This window comes from Chelonia mydas, chromosome 7 (assembly GCF_015237465.2).
Source record: "Chelonia mydas isolate rCheMyd1 chromosome 7, rCheMyd1.pri.v2, whole genome shotgun sequence".
Classification (NCBI taxonomy): domain Eukaryota; kingdom Metazoa; phylum Chordata; order Testudines; family Cheloniidae; genus Chelonia; species Chelonia mydas.
Window position 1 is genome coordinate 69,663,755 of NC_057853.1, and position 18,627 is coordinate 69,682,381.

Genomic DNA, 18,627 nt, shown 5'->3' on the forward strand with positions numbered 1-18,627 from the left:
TTGCTGCTGTTGCTGCCGTTTCTTCTTGTTTATTTATTTATTTAGGATATATATTTAGTTATGATGTTTTTTAAAAAATGTCATGCAGCTTGCAGGCATTTCACTTTTGTTCATTTTAATTTCTATTTAATTACTTTTCTCATTTTTGTATAGTTTGCCTATTTGAAGTTAAATGCTACTGTGGTGGGTTTCTTTGATGTTTCCCCCTCTACAAGGATGTTCAATTTAATTACATTATTGTTGCTCGTGGTTTCCAAGACTAGCTGCTCCAAGAAGCATTTGTTAATGCTAGAAATTTTATCTTTGCATCCCATCCTGAGAGACATATACCAAGTCAATATGGTTGTCAAGGTTCCTTCCCCACTCTGAACTCTAGGGTACAGATGTGGGGACCTGCATGAAAACCTCCTAAGCTTACTTTTACCAGCTTAGGTTAAAATTTACCCAAGGTACAAACTATTTTACCCTTTGCCCTTGGACTTCCACTGCCACCACCAAACTTTATCTGGGTTCCTGAGAAAACATCGTTTGGAAACGTCTTTTCCCCCAAAATCCTCCCAACCCTTGCACCCCACTTCCTGGGGAAGGTTTGGTAAAAATCCTCACCAATTTGCATAGGTGACCACAGAATCCAAACCTTTGGATCTTAAGAACAATGAAAAAGCATTCAGTTTTCTTACAAGAAGACTTTTAATAGAAGTAAAAAAGAATCACCTCTGTAAAATCAGGATGGTAAATACCTTACAGGGTAATTAGATTCAAAACATAGAGAATCCCTCTAGGCAAAACCTTAAGTTACAAAAAAGACACACAGACAGGAATATTCATTTTATTCAGCACAGCTATTTTCTCAGCCATTTAAAGAAATCATAATCTAATGCATCTCTAGCTAGATTACTTACTAAGTTCTAAGACTCCATTCCTGTTCTGTCCCCGGCAAAAGCATCACACAGACAGACACAGACCCTTTGTTTTTCTCCCTCCTCCCAGCTTTTGAAAGTATCTTGTCTCCTCATTGGTCATTTTGGCCAGGTGCCAGCGAGTTAGCTTCTTAACCCTTTACAGGTGAAAGGATTTTTCCTCTGGCCAGGAGGGATTTTAAAGGTGATTATCCTTCCCTTTATATTTATGACAATGGTGATAGTTGAAATCCCCCATTATTATTGGGTTTTCTGTAGCCTCTCTAATCTCCTTGAGCCTTTCGCAATCACCATCACCATCCTGGTCAGGTGGTTGGTAGTACATTTCTATTGCTATACTCTTATTATTCAAGCATGGAATTTCTACCAATAGAGATTCTTTGGTACTGTTTGATTCATTTAAGATTTTTACTATGCTTTATCATTAAGATTATGCCACAGACTAATAGATAATAAAGGAAATGCACAGATGACATACTGCAAAAGAAGAATAGCTGGAAAACAAACAAGTCAGTGATGCTATGCACCTTTGTAACCAGTTAATGATAGAAATAGGTTATGATTCTGGCTTAATCGTGTGTTTCCTTACTTTTGCATTAACAGCAACTGAATTCAACTCTAACATAAAATAACTTTATGTGGATTCCAGATCCCTTATGATTCCTGCAGTAAATGGAAACAATTCCTAGCTCCCTTAAAATATAAAAATAATTTTCAGAAGGTGGCACTTTTCTGAAACAGGTAAAACTTATTTAAAAATTACTCAAATTTTGTGCAACCTTACCACAATAAAAAAAGAAAGTACAACTGATTGTTACTAAAAATGTACAGTGCAGGTTGATAAAGCTGTGGTAGATATGCCTAAAACCTAAGGTCCAGATCCTCAGCTGTTGATCTGACCCTAAGTACCAGGATGATAATGATGGGGAATAGAAGGACATCTGACCAAATACAAGAGAATTACCAATGTACCTTTCATTTATTTCTATTTTTCCAGGAGAGACTGACATTTAAACATGGAATAAACAGCCAAGTAAGAATTACAGCATTATATTTCCATGGAGAACTACTGCTGACATCACAAATGACCGCAGCAAAATTATAATACCACAGTCCATGTATTATTAATTCTGTAATCTTTACTTTATACATATTTATGTTGGGGGTTCTGGTAATTTTTACCGTACTCTTGTTCTTGTCCCCAGAAGTCTCTCTTCATGCTGCAGCCCAGGACAAAGAAGTGGAATGCTACACAAGAATGCCTTTCGGAGGACTCCACCCTTACCTCGGGGTAGGTTCAATGGAATTACAGGACCAGCATATCAACAGCTAGAAGAGTCAAGGATCACAGATCAGGACACAATGCCTTGTCAAGGGTATGTAATAAAAACAACTGAAGCAAACAAGTACATTATCAGCTGCAAAATAAAATAAATAAAAAATCACTTATCTGGAAAATCTGCTTTGCTATTACAGTACTTGCTAGTTTTGAGACAATTATGCATCCAATGTATAATGTTAAAAGCAAAAATATATTTTCAACATATTGGCCTTTGAGGATATTATATTTTTATTTGGATGGCTGCTTTTTATTTTAATCCCTTCAAAGTCTGAAGAAGAAATGATCAGCACAGACTGCAAGTGATTGCCTGCTTGGCATCTTTTACAGATATTGTTTTTCTCATTTACTGATATCATGATCTGTAATTCTAGTGAGTAGTACACAGCATTGTCTTCACCATCAGTATTGGACAAATATGGGAAAACAAATAGTGCAAAGCTCACATTTTGTTTACAATTACAAAATATGCTACCTTAAATACATTTGGAGTAGACATAAGATGACCTTGTCAGTTGCCTTTTCCGTTTAAAATGCACAAAAAAAGTTGTGGAGTTATTTTTCTTTTTCAACTCGTCTTCAGTAAAAGATACAGCAATTGAATGCAAGTGCCACTTACTCTTCAGGCTTGACTTTCAGAAGTGCAGCTTCCTTTGAAGTCAGTTGTTGTTGCAGCCGCTGAGCGCCTCTGAAAGCCAATCCCATAATATTTAAATATTCCACAGTTTTCCAAAAGAGCCTCCAGATCTTATACAAATATAATTCTTGTTGAATGAGGAGGAAATGTCTGGGATGTAATGGGTCTGGCACTTATTTCACATAAACTGTTAGAAATCAAGATTAACTGCACTGAAATCAATGGAGTTACACTGCTATAAAATGGGCATAAGTTAGAATAGAATCAGCCCCCAATATTTCCGAATTGACTATGTGCAACACCTGAAATAAATAAAATAAACTGAAGAGACAAGATGGGCTTGTGTATGTGTTTTTAGTTTTGAAGGTCAGAAGCAACCATTGTGCCCTTCTGCTTTTACCTCCTGGATAACACAGACCACAGCTGTTTATTGGAATATATATATATGTTTTTTATACAGTGCTTTTCACCCCCAAAAGATTCCTGAACACTTGACAGACTGCATTATGTATATGTAGCACTATGGACTTACCTTTGGGTTGGAGGCTACCATCTTAGTGGCAGATAGTATACTGCATAGCAGGAGGGGAAGATGATATTTTAAACATGGACACTTGGGCAAGCCACAGCTCTAATAAAAGCCTGTATCAAATCTTTAATATCACGGCAGATCATAGAGAAACCTATTCTGAGCCACATTCAGATAATTGTATCACTAAGGGCTATTGAGAACAGTCAAACAGATTTATTTTAATTGTCTTTTGGGTTTTATTATTTTAATTTATTTTTTACCTAAGTCATTACAATAATCTCTTTAAATTACTTAAGGGATTCATTGGTTAACAAATACAATATCCATTGTGAGGCAGTTTTATTGTACTTCTTTAAAGTATGGCATATTTAAGGAGAATCAGTTGCCATAATTTATCAGGGCTTTCAGAGAGTATTTGACAAGGTTCCTCATTAGAGTCTGCCAAAGAAATTAAGTTGTCATGGGGAAAAGTATTGTCATGGTTCAAAAAAAAGGGGGCTAAAACAGGAAGCAAAGTGTAGGAATAAATAGTCAATTTTCATCATGACAAAAGTTTAACTGCAGGGTGCACTGAGGTTCCATACCAGTGAAGCTTCAATATATTTATTAGAGTCCCGTAAAGGGGAATGAGTAGTGAGGTAACAAAAGTTACAGATGACACAAAGTTATTTAGGTTAGTCAAGTTCAGAGATGACTGAGCGACTTCAGAAGGAATTAGCCAAACTAGATGAATTGGCAACACAATGGCAGATAAAGTACAGTGATGATAAATGCAAAGTAATAAAATTGGCACTGTGGACAGCTTAATGTGCTACTTGCTAGTCAAAAAAGCAAACATGAATGATGTTAGTATGCATAAGGAACAGTGTGGAGAATAATACAGAAATTATTATAAAGATAATATATAAATCAGTGGTTGGGCCTCTTCTGTAATGTGCGAACAGTACTGGTCAACGCATCTCAAAATACTATTTCAGAATTAGAGAGGTACAAAAGACAGATGATGAAATTGATTATGGATATAGAAAATCTCTCATATGAAGAGACACTGAAAAGACTGTGCTTGTCTGCCTTAGAAAGAAGACAAATAAATGGGGGCATGATAGAAGTATGTAAAATAATGATAGTTTAGAGAAGGTAGGTTGGGAGATTCTGCTCTACCTGTCTCATTACTCAAGAATGAGGGGACATTCAATGAAATTAAAAGGTGTCAACTTCAAAAATGATAAAAAGAAATATGAGATTTTTTTTTCAAACAATGCATATTTAGACCATAGAACTCATTGCCATAAGGTATTGCTGAGGCCAATAACTTAGCAAGATTCAGAAAAGGGATTGGATAGTTAGATGGATAACACAGATATATAGATTTATAATAGTCAATGCTAACAACTTTGGAAGGATGTGAAATCACATGGTCCAGGATATAAACAAATCTCTGATTATGAGGATGAGATCTTCCTGGGGGAAGATTATCACACATCTGTCTACTGCAGGAAATCCTACACCTTCTCTGAAGCAGTTGGTGCTGGCCATTGCAGAGACGTGATACTGAACTAGATGGAACTCAGGTTTGATATAATCTGGCAATTCCTATGTTTCAATAAAAAAAATTGGAGATATGTGGGTGACATTAGCAGGTTTTTGTTATGTATTTTGATACTTTACTGTTTTCCATTGACTACTGTTGGGTACTGCATGTGAGTTTGAGAAAGTCTATGGGGAGCATTAATTTACCTCAGTAGCCTTTGGTTCAGACCATGTACCAATAGTGTCTTTCTTCCGGCTGTTGTGGGGTGACTATTGTTGTCAGCAAAACATGAACAGCCTCTCAATGTGCCGGTAGCAGCTCTAGCTTTTAAGTGCATGCACATGCTAGAATGCTAGGACAAAGCTTCCCAGATAAGCATAGCTGGACCCATGGACACAGTCACAGAGACAGTCATAGCCAAATAGTAGCCAAAATTTGCAGTGGAAAATGACAGCAGGATGAAATCTTTTTATAGACAGACGATTCTGAAATCCCATGGTGCAAGTTTCAGAAGGTTCAGTTACTGAAGGTCTGAACAGCAAAGTCCCGGACCTAAGGTTTCTCTTCTCTTGAGGTGATTTAATCCCAACTGCATGAATATAAATGCCACTGTCAGAGCAAATCACTGGGGCAGTCACAAAAAGCACAGATTGACAGAGGGAGGTTGTTTGGATAGCCTGCAGGAGATAAGCAGTGACTCTGAAGCGTGAACACACTGGTCAGTTTAGCAGGTAGACCAGTAAGTTGTGTCCCCCTTTCACTGGGCTAAATAGTTTCTTGTTGAAGTAAATAAAGACAAATAGGTTTAAAGTTAAGGCTCTCATATAGACAGAGATCCAGATGCTTACACAACTTCCAATAGTGCTGGGGTTCTCAAGATATGGTGGCCTTAAAAGGACAATTTAAGTACCGGTTGTTTATTGCATGATGAGAACAAAGCCCCCCAGACACTCAGAACAGACATTTTTCTATTGAGCTGCACTGCAGCATCTTTGAAAGGCAACACCATGCTAAATCAGAAACTGCTATTAGAGCAGGGCAAAGGCAAAAGGGGGCAGAGGGTCACACAACGCACAATCCCCACCTCAAATAATCTGATATGAGTCAGTAGCACATCGAATCTCATTATAAATGTATTTAAATAAGCTCTCTGAGCATTCAAATTTTGTTACAAATTAATGAAAATCCATCACTAGATTTTGGGAGATGCAGCCCTCATTTAAGACAAATTCATATCCTTAGCAGGGCAAGAGCAACTAGGAGACCAAAAAAAAAGTGCACTAGTAGAAGTAATTGTCTTAGCAGGCTGTACCATTTTAAAAGGTTACAGTACATGAATTACTCTGCCTTCCACCAGGTAAACAACTTCAGAGCCAGCCAGCTGTATTAATTATTTTATTTGCTCCATGCAATACCTCAAACAAAAAGTCAGGTGAATCTGACCAACTCTGATCCCTGTGGGTTCATGTCACCTCTATCTCTGGGCATCCTCAGGCAACAGAAGGCTTTTCTTTTACTGAGGGCTATCAACCAGAAAGAAATAAGGAAATCCATAATCACCCAGGTGTACATATGAACAACTGAAATTCCAGTAAAGTAGCATTTAATGACCATTCTCATAAGGGCAAATTCAAAAGTTGTAACTAAGCACAAATGTTCGATGGACTCCAAAGGGCGATCAATTTTCTGGTTTGAGGCACTACAAATAATGGTACAAATAGTACCAATGACAGTCTATCTCTTGTTGCCCAACTTAACAAGAATACATCCTTATGTCCTCTGTGGTGCAGGGAAGAATTGTCAATGCACTTTGATAAAAATAATCTAGCAATGCATTAAAAAAAGTCTTCATTTCAAGGCAGGTTTCAGAGCGGTAGCCGTGTTAGTCTGTATCAGCAAAAACAACGAGGAGTCCTTATGGCACTGTAGAGACTAACACATTTATTTGGGCATAAGCTAGAACCCACGAAAGCTTATGCCCAAATAAATTTGTTTGTCTCTACAGTGCCACAAGGCCTCCTCGTTATTTCAAAGCAGGTGTTCCTTCAACCTTGTAATCCCAAAGATAATTCCTTTATTACTCCTGCTTCCTTTCCTGTGCCCAAAATGTATGGTACAGTCTAGTCTTAAAGCATCAAAACAGATAAAACTGTAGGTCCCCCTTTGAAGCCCACCACTCTTTCTTAACCCTCTTCAGTTAATAGGTGAATTTCCTGTGACACTTTATGAATTCCTACCACATTCTCACTATTCAGTACAAATGTAGGGCCAGATTTTGATCTTCCTTACATGGTTGTAAATCTGGAGTAACTCAGTGAAAAAAAAAAAGTTCTGATAATTTTTCACTGAAAATGTGGATGCAATTGATATGTTGTTGCTAAACTTTTTGATTTTGTCAAATCATTTTTGTCAGAAAATGCTGATTTGACAAAACCAAAGAATTTTGCAAGAAATTTATTGATCAACTCTCTGTTAAAGCAACTTAGCTAGGGATGTGATGGATTCTCTGTCACTAGGCAACTTTTAATCAAAATTGGATGTCTTTCTAAAATATATGCTGTTGTCTAATTCATCCAGAAGTTAGTGGCCTTGACACAAAAATTAGTGGGTGAACTTCTATAAACTGTTTTATGTGAGAATTCAGACTGGAAAGATTATCACAGAGGGCTGCTCTGGCCTTAAAATCTTTTGAGTCAGTGGAAAACTCCTTGGGTATCTTTCAGGCCACGGAGCTGAGGGGGCCACTTGGGCCATAGCCCGACCACTTTTTGTCTGAGTAGCACAGGGTCACAACATAACTCACTCAAATTTGGCATGACCTCCCCTCTATCATGTCAGAAGGATGGCCAGGCCAAACCTGAGTGATGCTCTGACCATGTGAGCCTGATCCCAATACCACTCACTCAAATTTGAAAGAAGTGGGAGTAGGAGCTTATGGACCAAGGGAATCAGGCTGCTAGGGGGCAGGAGGAGGTAGCCCTGAGAGAGGAAGAGGAGGATCAGCAGTGGGGAGGCAAACCAACCCCTCCCCACCCCTTTAAGCAGCCTCTGGGATCTCTGGCACATGTCTGATGACTGAGACCAGGTAAGAAAGACCAGATTTTCACTAGCACTACTGTGTGTGACACTTATTATTTAAGGCAGAGTCAGTTTACTATCTATATACGTGTGTGGTTCAAGTGTTGAATTCTATCATGAAACCCAGATACCATAGGAGTGAGTGCTTAAGAATTCCTTGTATTGAATAAAGAAAAGGAGTACTTGTGACATAGCTATTACCAGCAGGAGAGTGGGGTGGGGGGAGAGAAAACCTTTTGTAGTGATAAACACCCATTTTTTCATGGTCTGTGTGTATAAAAACATCTTCTGTATTTTCCACAGTATGCATCTGATGAAGTGAGCTGTAGCTCACGAAAGCTTATGCTCAAATAAATTGGTTAGTCTCTAAGGTGCCACAAGTACTCCTTTTCTTTTTGTGAATACAGACTAACACGGCTGTTACTCTGAAACTTATATTGAATAATCAGCTAGTACCAGCGTGTCAGGGTTCCTTCCCCACTCTGAACTCTAGGGTACAGATGTGAGGGCCTGCATGAAAGACCCCCTAAGCTTATTCTTACCAGCTTAGGTTAAAAACTTCCCCAAGGTACAAACTTTGCCTTGGCCTTGAACAGTATGCTGCCACCACCAAGCGTTTTAAACAAAGAACAGGCAAAGAGACCACTTGGAGACATCTTCCCCCAAAATATCCTCCCAAGCCCTACAGCCCCTTTCCTGGGGAAGGCTTGATAATAATCCTCACCAATTTGTACAGGTGAACACAGACCCAAACCCTTGGATCTTAAGAACAATGAAAAATCAATCCGGTTCTTAAAAGAAGAATTTTAATTAAAGAAAAGGTAAAAGAATCACCTCTGTAAAATCAGGATGGAAAATACTTTACAGCGTATTATCTATACAGGGTATTCAGATCATTCCCTTTTTGAAGGGGAAGAGCAGTTTTACGTTTTAATCTTGAAAGCTAATTTGATACCAGAATTCTTAAAAGAGAGTCCTTAAAAAGGAGTTGCAATAATGGTTCAGTGTTAGGTGTGATGATACATGTGTTTCTTTGATTTCCTTTCTATTATACAGTTTCGTTTGTTAATCTGATTTTATTAAAATGAAGTCTTCAAAAAACAACGTACCAGGTCTTTGCAAAGCATGGTGCAGTCTACTGATGGGTTGATCTGTTTGGTTGAAAAAAGTGGGGTTGTTGTTTTTTTGGAGCAAAACCGTACAAAAGGTTTACGTTTTAAAAAACGACATTTTTCGCATGATGTGTTTTGATTTTTTAGTGTTTTGTTTTGTTTTATTTTTAAATCTCTTGTTCTCTGGAGTTTCAGCCTGGACCAAACACAAAGTGACAGAAACCCATTTCTGATCCCCCCAAAAGATACCAGAAATCTCACAGTATGGCTATTCCCTTGAGATTTGCAGTCCAATTGACTGTAGCTCTCACAAGGAAGTCGATTTCTGCAAAAATGTTTAAGTCCCCCCCCCCCCCCCCCCCCCGAATTTTTCCAGATAAATATCTGAACTTTTGATTGCATAGCCAAACCTACAATGTACTCTGCATCTTCTGGGGCTCATTCATCAGCAGTTCTGACTACAGGTTAGACAGAAATTGCACATTCATCTTTGGCAAAGGAGAGCTTTTATAATTATTTATTTTGGGCTAGACAAATGTACTCCATCTTTTGAATTTTCTTCTCTTTTCTTGCTTGGGGGAAAGTGTTTGCTGCTTTCAAGAAATGCCAGGTTTCATGGTTTGAAATAGGGCCCGACAGTTTAGAGTTTGTTGAGCAGAGTTAATATCGGTTGATTAATTAGTGCACCCCGCTAATTAAATAGTAGAGAAACCTGTTCTAAATTAGATCCATAAACAAACAAAGCATCTCCGGGCCATTCACATCTCCAGAGACTGACTGTGGTCTGAGGGTGGCAGTTTATTTTTGATTAAGTGGCCAGCATTTTGACTGCAGGTTATTTAGGTGACAGCTGTTTACCTTTCAGGATATTAACTTTTACGAGATGTATGGAGTCCTGTTGTGTGTCTGTGTATGTGTGTAAATATGCATGCACACAAAGACACATCAGGTTTGTGTGTGTGTATATTATATATATTATAACACAAACCTGATGCACACACACGGCAGCATTTCTCTGTGTGTGTGTGTATATATATATAAAATACAGAGAAATGGTGCCTTTTGTGTGCATATTTATAATGCCTAATCCAAAGACCACTAAAGTCAATGGAAATATTCTCCTTCATCTCCCCGGGTTTTGGCTCAAATCCATACGTTGAAGATCGAGAGTTAGTTTGCTATAAAGTTATTTGTACTGTGCTGAGATAACCCATTTCAAATGTAGTTCTGCCCAACTTATTTTGTCCATCTTAAAATGTGTCAGGATTTGGAGAGGGTAGCATACTATGTTTTGTTCAATTTTATTCTCACTCAGCACCCTGAGAATTACACAAATAAAACACGTAATTATTATTACTTATTCTAAATGTTTATTAGTTTCTTCTTTTGTCTCTGTTTAAGCAAAGGAGATGAGGAGAGGAAGGGAGTTGCATTCCAGAAGGACAAAAAAAGGAAATGTAAAATGAGTTTATTTAGGAAGAAAATAATTATTTTCTTTAAGGAAAAGTTGTTTAAAATGTATTTGTTCTGTATCTTTATAATAATGCCCCATTTTCTGTGATCGCTCTGGGTCTAGTTCTGCTCCCAATTAAATCAGTAAAATTCTGTTTGCTGATTCAAGAGCAGGATCCAGCCCCTACACAAATGAAAGTTGAGCCTCACTTGTTCAAATCTGATTTCCCTGCTATTTCCCTTCATCTGCTCACCCACAAATTGAATGCTTTAGTCCAGCTTTGATCCTTGATTGAAAACCACATGGACACAAGGATGGAAATGCACAATTCCCAGTGCAGGATTAGGACATCTGATTGTACTTAAGGAGGATTCATGGGAATGTGCTGAGCATTAAACATGTTTGCCATTTTGGGATTCGAAATATCATGACCTGAGTCCATATTATGGACTTGGCAAATTTTAACATTTTCATATCAATATCTGAGTTCATACTTGCTTATGCCAGTGTATCATCACTAGACATGTGAAATTCGTTAAAAGATTTCACTCGCTTCATTTGCAGGGTGCAGCCCAGAAAGTATATTTAGGGGCTGAATTATCAATACAAATGAATAATGCAACTGATGAGACCACTCCGGCTGTAGTGATTTGAAAATTATTATATAAACAAATGCAAAGGAAGCAAGAGTGGGCACAAGCCAACAGGTCTGCACTGTTTTGTTTTTATTTATTTAATTAATTTATTTATTTAAGATGTCCTCTCTACAGATGTATTTCTTTGATCCATATTTAATATTGATTCTTTGAAATGTGCCCTACGAGTGATTTTGATAAATGGACTTGGAAGATGTCTAATTTCATTCTGTTTTTGCGTGTTTCTTCATCATTTGCCAAAAGTTGCTTTGCAACTTTCTTTAATACTTCCAATGTGAAACACAAGAGATATCACATCTCTTCAAGCAGCATCAGAGTTTGGTCCTTTCTCCCATAATTCCCTGGGCATACACAAGGTATTTCAAAAGGCCTTTCAAAATCACCCAGAATGCACTGCTGCTGGGAGTAGGGCAGGAACCTTTGGGATACAGACCAGAAAGCACTATTGCTAAATCAATTCAATGTGGTATTAGTGTAGAGAAAGGGTAGAATTGCAGGTCCACTGAACATAACACGTGCCGAAGGTGGATATGCTGAATTGTATGTACAACTATCAATGTGCAATAATCAAGTTGACTACAATCAATGGAACACTAGTGAACATGTGCTTTAGGGAATCTGTTCTTCTTCTTTATTAGTTCTCTATCTACCCATACCAAATGATGTACGTAAGCCCAAGTGACATGAGTTAGTTAAGTACAGGGATTAGTCCTCTTCAAGTCAAGATGGCAACTTTTTTTACTTAAGTACCCAGCTGAATCTGAACCTTGAAGTGGAAACTCAGAAACCTAGTAAGATTAAATTACATTAGGGCCAAATCTTGCTTTCCTTGGTCTTGTGTAAAGCATGTAAGATTTAGCCTTTATCTTGTCTAGTTAAATAGTGATGTGATAATGTGACAAATGAAAATGAACTTTCAATAAAGATGTGGGGCCTGAGTCTGATCTCACTTTCACTGATTTCACTTTAGTTACTCTTGATTTGCCGTGCTGTAACTGAGATCAGAATCAAACCCATAGTCCCTGATAACCATGGCTAATAGGAATATTAACTTATTGTACAAGCAGATTTGTATTAGTGTTTCTTATTAAAAAGGGAGCTGCTGAATTTTGGCATGTTGCTAAGTTTCCAAAGTGATTCAAAATGCACATATTTTCAGTGATGTTTTTGAAGTATTTGCCGCAATTGAAGCTATGTTTACACTGCACTCTACTGGTGGCAGCATATAAGGTATGTATAGCTATATACCACAGTAAAAAGCAAGCTGCGTCCATGCTGTGGTGTGTAGCTACATTTGTCACTGGACGGCTCTGGCAGGGGAGAAGTGACGGGGAAAGGCTCCAGGAACGGGGAGACAGCAGGACACTACACTACTAAAAGTAGCACTACTTAGGTGTGTAGACAGATGTATAGGATAGGGTTCAGGTGTGTCTTTATTTGCCTAAGCAGTACCTCGCCCCCTACATTGCTATTTATACCCATGCCAGGGGTGTGTGCAGTGTACATACGCTGCTTACTGCCGTGAGGTTTGTGCAGCGTAGATGTACCTTGAAAGTCAGTTTTCGTCAGTGCAACTGTATCCAACTTCTAAACAAAATGGAAATGTTGGTGAAATTAATGCAAATTGATGCAATTTGATGCAATTCCATCAAAATTTGAATTAATGGAGGATCTAGGATGTCTTTTTTTAACTGGAATATTTCCGAGAACCCCACCAGCCTTGTGCCATATATGACCGAAAAAAGGGTCAACTTTAGAACCTTGGGTGCCTGAATAAGTGATCTGATTTTCAGAGGTACTGAGATCCTGTAACTCTCACTGATGTCAATGGGAGTGCAGATCATAAAAACACCTGGGTACAGAGTGCAGGATTGGACTCAGAACACGTTTATTGAAGTTAATTTCTCTGCACATTTCAGAACACTACCAAATTCTAATTCATACCAAAATATCCACGTTTTAAAATATTGATGCTTGAGGAAGGTGGGAATCCGCTTGCCAGATTAGGAATGTAATAATAAAACTACACATTTTATTATAAGGAAATAATAATAAAAATAATAATACTTAGCTCTCAAAGCACTTTACAAAGGGAGGTAAGCAAGATTATCCTCATTTTATACCTGGGGAAACTGAGGCAGATAGGGACGTAACTTGCCCAAAGTCACCAAGCAGGTCAGTGGCAGAGCTGAGTATAGAAAGGAGCTCTGCTGAATTCCAGTCAAGTTCTCTATCCACTAGACCACCCTGCTAGTGACTATTCCTTGCTTCAGGAAGATACTTTTTCAGCAGATGTTTCCTCTCATGTCTGGCTGTCTCACACAAAATGCAAAAGCTAATGATTTCTTTTATTATTATTTTTTAGGTATTCATCCACTGGTTTAAAAACTCCTCAGAATACTTCAATAAATATGCAACTGCCTTCACGAGAGACCACCCCATATTTTAATAGTGTGGATCAGAAGGACTTGGTTGGATATTCCGCATCAAGGGCCAACTCAGTTCCCATCATCCCGTCGGTGGGCTTGGATGAAGCCTGCATGCAAATGCAAAATGTTTCTGAAGTAACAGGCATCAAATGGTGCAAAAACTCCTATTCAGCTGAACTTGTCAATGTCAGTGCCCCAGTCAGCAATTGTCTTATAGCAGAACAACAGGAAGTGAAAATATTGCTAGAAACTGTCCAGGAGCAGATTCGAATTCTGACTGATGCAAGGAGGTCAGAGGACTATGAACTGGCAAGCACAGAATCAGAGAACAGTGCAAGTGAAAACACAGCTTTTCTGCCCATGAGTCCCATGGCAAAATCGGAACGAGAGGCAAAATTTGTCTTAAAAAGCAAAACACACAGAGACTCGGCATTGACCAAGTGACTTTGAGGAGAGTGGGGGTGGGGAAATAAAGGATCTCTGCAATGCTTTGCTAAACAGGAAAGGAAGGAAATTAAATACAAATTATTTATATGCATTAATTTAAAAGCATCTACTTAGAAGAAACCAAATAGTCAATCGCCCTCATATCATAGTGGTTTTTAACAAAATATTTTTTTAAGGGAAAGACAAGTTCCAGGAGGGATAAAGCATACATCTAAAGCGTTTTTGGTTTGGGGGTGGTTTTTTTTGTGGGGGCGGGGGGGGGGTATTGTTGTTTTTCTTTTTCAGAGTTGCACATTCAGTTGCAGTTACAGTATGTTTTAAAACTGTCCTGTTTGGCTGTTAGAAGGCTTGGGATATGCATATTTTTCAAAATGGCCAAATTCATTCTTAGACTCTTTGGTTTCAAAGTAGAGCTGTGTTGAACTGTCCACCAGGAATTCATTCTCTGGTGAGCAAGTTCTTCTTGAGTAGCCTCAAATAATACAGGCCCATAATTAGCCATCCATTGTACCAGTAGCTTGGTCCCAGATTCATAATTTTAAACCAAACCAACACACATACAAAGTCAATCTTTCCTGTCTAAATTCTGAAGTATGGTTCCAAGCCACCTAAAATCTGAAGCAACTGTAAAGCCCTGATTCAGCCAGATGCTTAAGCATGTGGCTTCCTTTAAGTACATGAATAGTCTTAGTGAAGTCAGTGGGATGACCCATGACCTTTAAATTAGCATGTGATTAAGTATCTTGTTAAATCAGGACATAAGAGCAGGAGACGCAATGATCGGGTGTTGCTCAGAAACACTGAGCAGCCCTATCTTGTGACCTGTGCTTTTGATGTTTGGATTTTCAGTGAGAAAGGAAAAGAAGAAGAAAAAGGTAGCGTGTGTGTGTGTTTCTGCCAATGGGAACTTCAACCACATTATTTTGTCACAAAAATCACAGCATTCTGATAACGTTATACTTTGAAGACATTTTTGAGCACTCCAAAAGAACACGTTTAAAATACATTTTTCGTATGGTTTGTTCAGAGATCAGTCAGGGAGATACAAGATGATCAATATTCAGCATATATTTGTTCATGCTGTCCTAATTTGTTTCCACATTCAGTTTTTCCAGTCATTTTAATTAAGCATGACTTATGCTTGTGAACGTTTAAGGCCCCTTTTCTGGAGCTGGTTTGGTACGGGTGGGTCCATGCATTTGTAAAAACCTGTCTTGACTTTAATGAGCAAGGGCACATGGGCTCCACCAAATAGATCCATTTGGCGGCTCAAGGTTTTAGAAAAGAAAGATCATTTGCTGATTGCAGTGTCCCAAGCACTTGCTTTCTTACATTTTCTTTTCTATTTTCTTCTGTATCCACAGTACATGATACGCCACTAATACAGTGGGCTAAATTCAGCAATGACATATGAACTACTATTTTAAAATACAGTCTGTTTAAATTATTTGTTTAAAAAATTAATGAACTATAGTAAATAATTACCAAACAGCCTTCCCTGTTCAATGCTGGAAGACTGGTCGATTTATTAACAAAATCTACAGTATACACAAAATGTATTCAAATACGTACTCCTTTTACAGCAAGGTAATTGCTAAAGTTATTAGATGTGCCCCAGAGTTTCCAGTTCACCATTCTCAAGAGTGAGTTTCCAAAATAGAACAATCGATCGGTCTAGTGCTGTTGTATGTTGAGTCGGAATAAAGCAATATTTCAACTTCTGTCTAGTGAACTGAAGAAAAGGAAAAAAAAGCTGAAGGCATATGCCATTTATTTTCCCCCCAGTTAGGGCATTAAGGAAAAATTCGTATTCACATAAAAAGTCTTTTTTCTAAAAAAAGCAAAGTTGATGGAATTGTCTCATTTACACAACTTTCTATGGCTGTAATCTTTGCTGTGTGTTTTCAATAAAAATATATATGAGATCAAATTATGATTTATGCCCCTGAATGGAGCATCATTGCTTTGATTCCCTTCTTCAAATGTTACTTTGATACGGCTGGATTTAAGGAACGAGTTCCCTGAGGGGTGTACCTTATTGTTGATGAAAGCTCCAATCCTGCAATTTGATATGTGTGGGCAGTGCCTTGTTCACTTCAGCAGGGCTCCAAGTGGGTGCAGCAGGCTGCCTCCACTCAGTGAACTACAGGATCAGTACCTAAGATACATATTTCAAAATGAAACCTTTTTAAACTAGCAGAAGTCTGGCCTTATTGCCCACAAATCCAACTACATCTTGCAATCAGAAAATTCATCCTTTGAAATGTATTGGAAACACACTGCAGGATTTCTGTTGAAGAAAGAGGCAATGCCTTTCTTAAAAGAAAGTATTAGTTTAACACCCTCAAAAGCAGAAATAGTGGAAGAGCAATGTATTAAAACCGATGGCGTGTCTGATTGAATAATAGATGAATATCTGAAATGGTGAGAAATCTTCAGCTCATGTTAGAGATGCTATCTTGTACTCAGCAAAGGATATGTGACTGTTATATGTTACCTGTTCTATTCAGTTTCAGCATGTTTGAATAGAGAGACATTAATACTAACCTTATGATAGACTAGTGTATTATTTATTAAGAATATCATTTCAGCACTTATAGAAAGTTCCATTGTTTCAAGAGGAAAAAGTTAAAGAAGATCTAGACAGGTCACTGTAATATGTATTGTATGTTTCTCTAATGTAAGTATTTTCCCCTGACCTGCTATATTTTACAGTGAATGAAACAAAAATTTCTCTGAGTTCTGACACTTTAATTATGTAGGCCGCAGAAAAGACTTCATAAAATTTCACTTACTACTGAAATACTAGCTCATATTTTTGTTCCATACAATCCCATTGAACCCAAGTTGCTTAGAAGGGATGTAAATCAGTGTAGAATATAGTTCATGCTAATAAAATTACATCTGTTGCTCAGCTGGGAAACCAACTAATAATCCTCCATGGAAGAAGCTCTGAACTCATCGATGTACTCATAAGATAATTGAAATTTACAGCTGACCTGTAAAGATCAAGTTTAGTTAGGTGTGAAAATTCACACAGGTTGTTACACTTCACCAAACTGTGAAAATAGCTAATTAAATGGTTTAAAATTGACCAAGGGAAATCAACATCTCTTAAGCATACTACTATTGAACAGAATTATAAAATATGGCTATTGTGCGTCCTAGATTTCTTGCTTCTTAATAGGTTTTCTTCAAAACAACCCAACAACCTCTTCCCTACCCCCTATGAGTAGAGGGCTCCCAGATATCTTAAGAGGGAAATGTGGTGAATATAGACCACACTTTGCTTAAAAGTTACTAACCATTGAAAAACACTTTATAATTCAGTAGAGCTATACTGTGGTATACTAATTCATGTTCAATATTCCCTTCTTGAATAGTCCCATTAAGTTCAATGAGTCTATTCATGGATAAGGTAGTATTCAAGGTGAGTAAGGCTATCAGAATCTGGCCCTCAAGTAGGGAAAAATCTTAGATAGGTGGCCAGACTCCCCCCAACTGATGTGTATTCATCTAGCTCCATTGAAATCAGTGAAGTGATGGCAATTTATATCAGCTGAGAATCTGGCCCAAAATATCTAAAACAAAATTGAACTGTCCAATACAACACCCAAAAAAGTAATCTCTCATGTGATATAAATAATTCTGCTTTGATTCATGGAGCTACATTTTTCTTAATGTGGCAATCCTATTTATGCCAATGGAAGTCTTGTGCAAACATCATGAATAGAATGTGGTACACAGTGGTTGACTGAATGGAATGATTAGATTATTGTTAGGGCTGTCGATTAATCGCAGTTAACTCACACGATTAACTAAAAAAAATAACTGTGATTAAAAAAATTAACTGGGATTAATCACACTGTTAAACAATAGAATACCAATTGAAATTTATTAGGGCTGTCAAGTGATTAAAACATTCATCGTGATTAATCGTGCGATTAAAAATGATTCACTATTAATTATGTGATTAATCACTCTATTAATAATAGAATACCATTTAAATATTTTGGGGTGTTTTCTACATTTTCAAATATATTGATTTCAATTACAAAACAGAATACAAAGTGTACAGTGCTCACTTTATATTTATTTTTGATTACAAGTATTTTCACTATAAAAAACCAAAAGAAATAGTATTTTTCTATTCACCTAGTACAATTGCTGTAGTGCTATCTTTCTCAGGAAAGTTGAACTTACACATGTAGCATTATGTACAGAGAACTGCATTCAAAAATAAAACAATGTAAAATGTAGAGCCTACAAGTCCACTCAGTCCTACTTTTTGTTCAGCCAATAGCTCAGACAAACAAGTTTGTTTACATTTGCAGGAGATAATGCTGCCCACTTCTTGTATACAGTGTCACCTGAAAGTGAGAACAGGCATTCTCATGGCACCGTTGTAGCTGGCTTTGCAAGATATTTATGTGCCAGCTGTGCTAAAGATTCATATGTCCCTTCCTGCTTCAACCACATTCCAGGTTGCATCC

General features: G+C 37.6%; 1 protein-coding gene across 2 annotated transcripts in view; it reads left to right on the forward strand.

Annotated features, from left to right (window-relative positions):
* NRG3 (neuregulin 3) overlaps nucleotides 1–18,356 on the forward strand; it is an 874,025-nt gene extending 855,669 nt beyond the window's left edge. The window contains exons 8-9 of one of the 2 annotated variants that reach the window (XM_043551318.1): nucleotides 2,126–2,296; nucleotides 11,167–11,303. In XM_043551318.1, coding sequence (XP_043407253.1) covers nucleotides 2,126–2,296; nucleotides 11,167–11,191 — 196 coding nt within the window. In that variant the 3' untranslated portion in view covers nucleotides 11,192–11,303. Of the gene's footprint in view, nucleotides 1–2,125; nucleotides 2,297–11,166; nucleotides 11,304–13,623 lie in introns of those variants that run through there. The other variant, XM_007067242.3, reaches the window with a different exon arrangement.
* The last annotated feature ends 271 nt before the right edge of the window (nucleotides 18,357–18,627 follow it).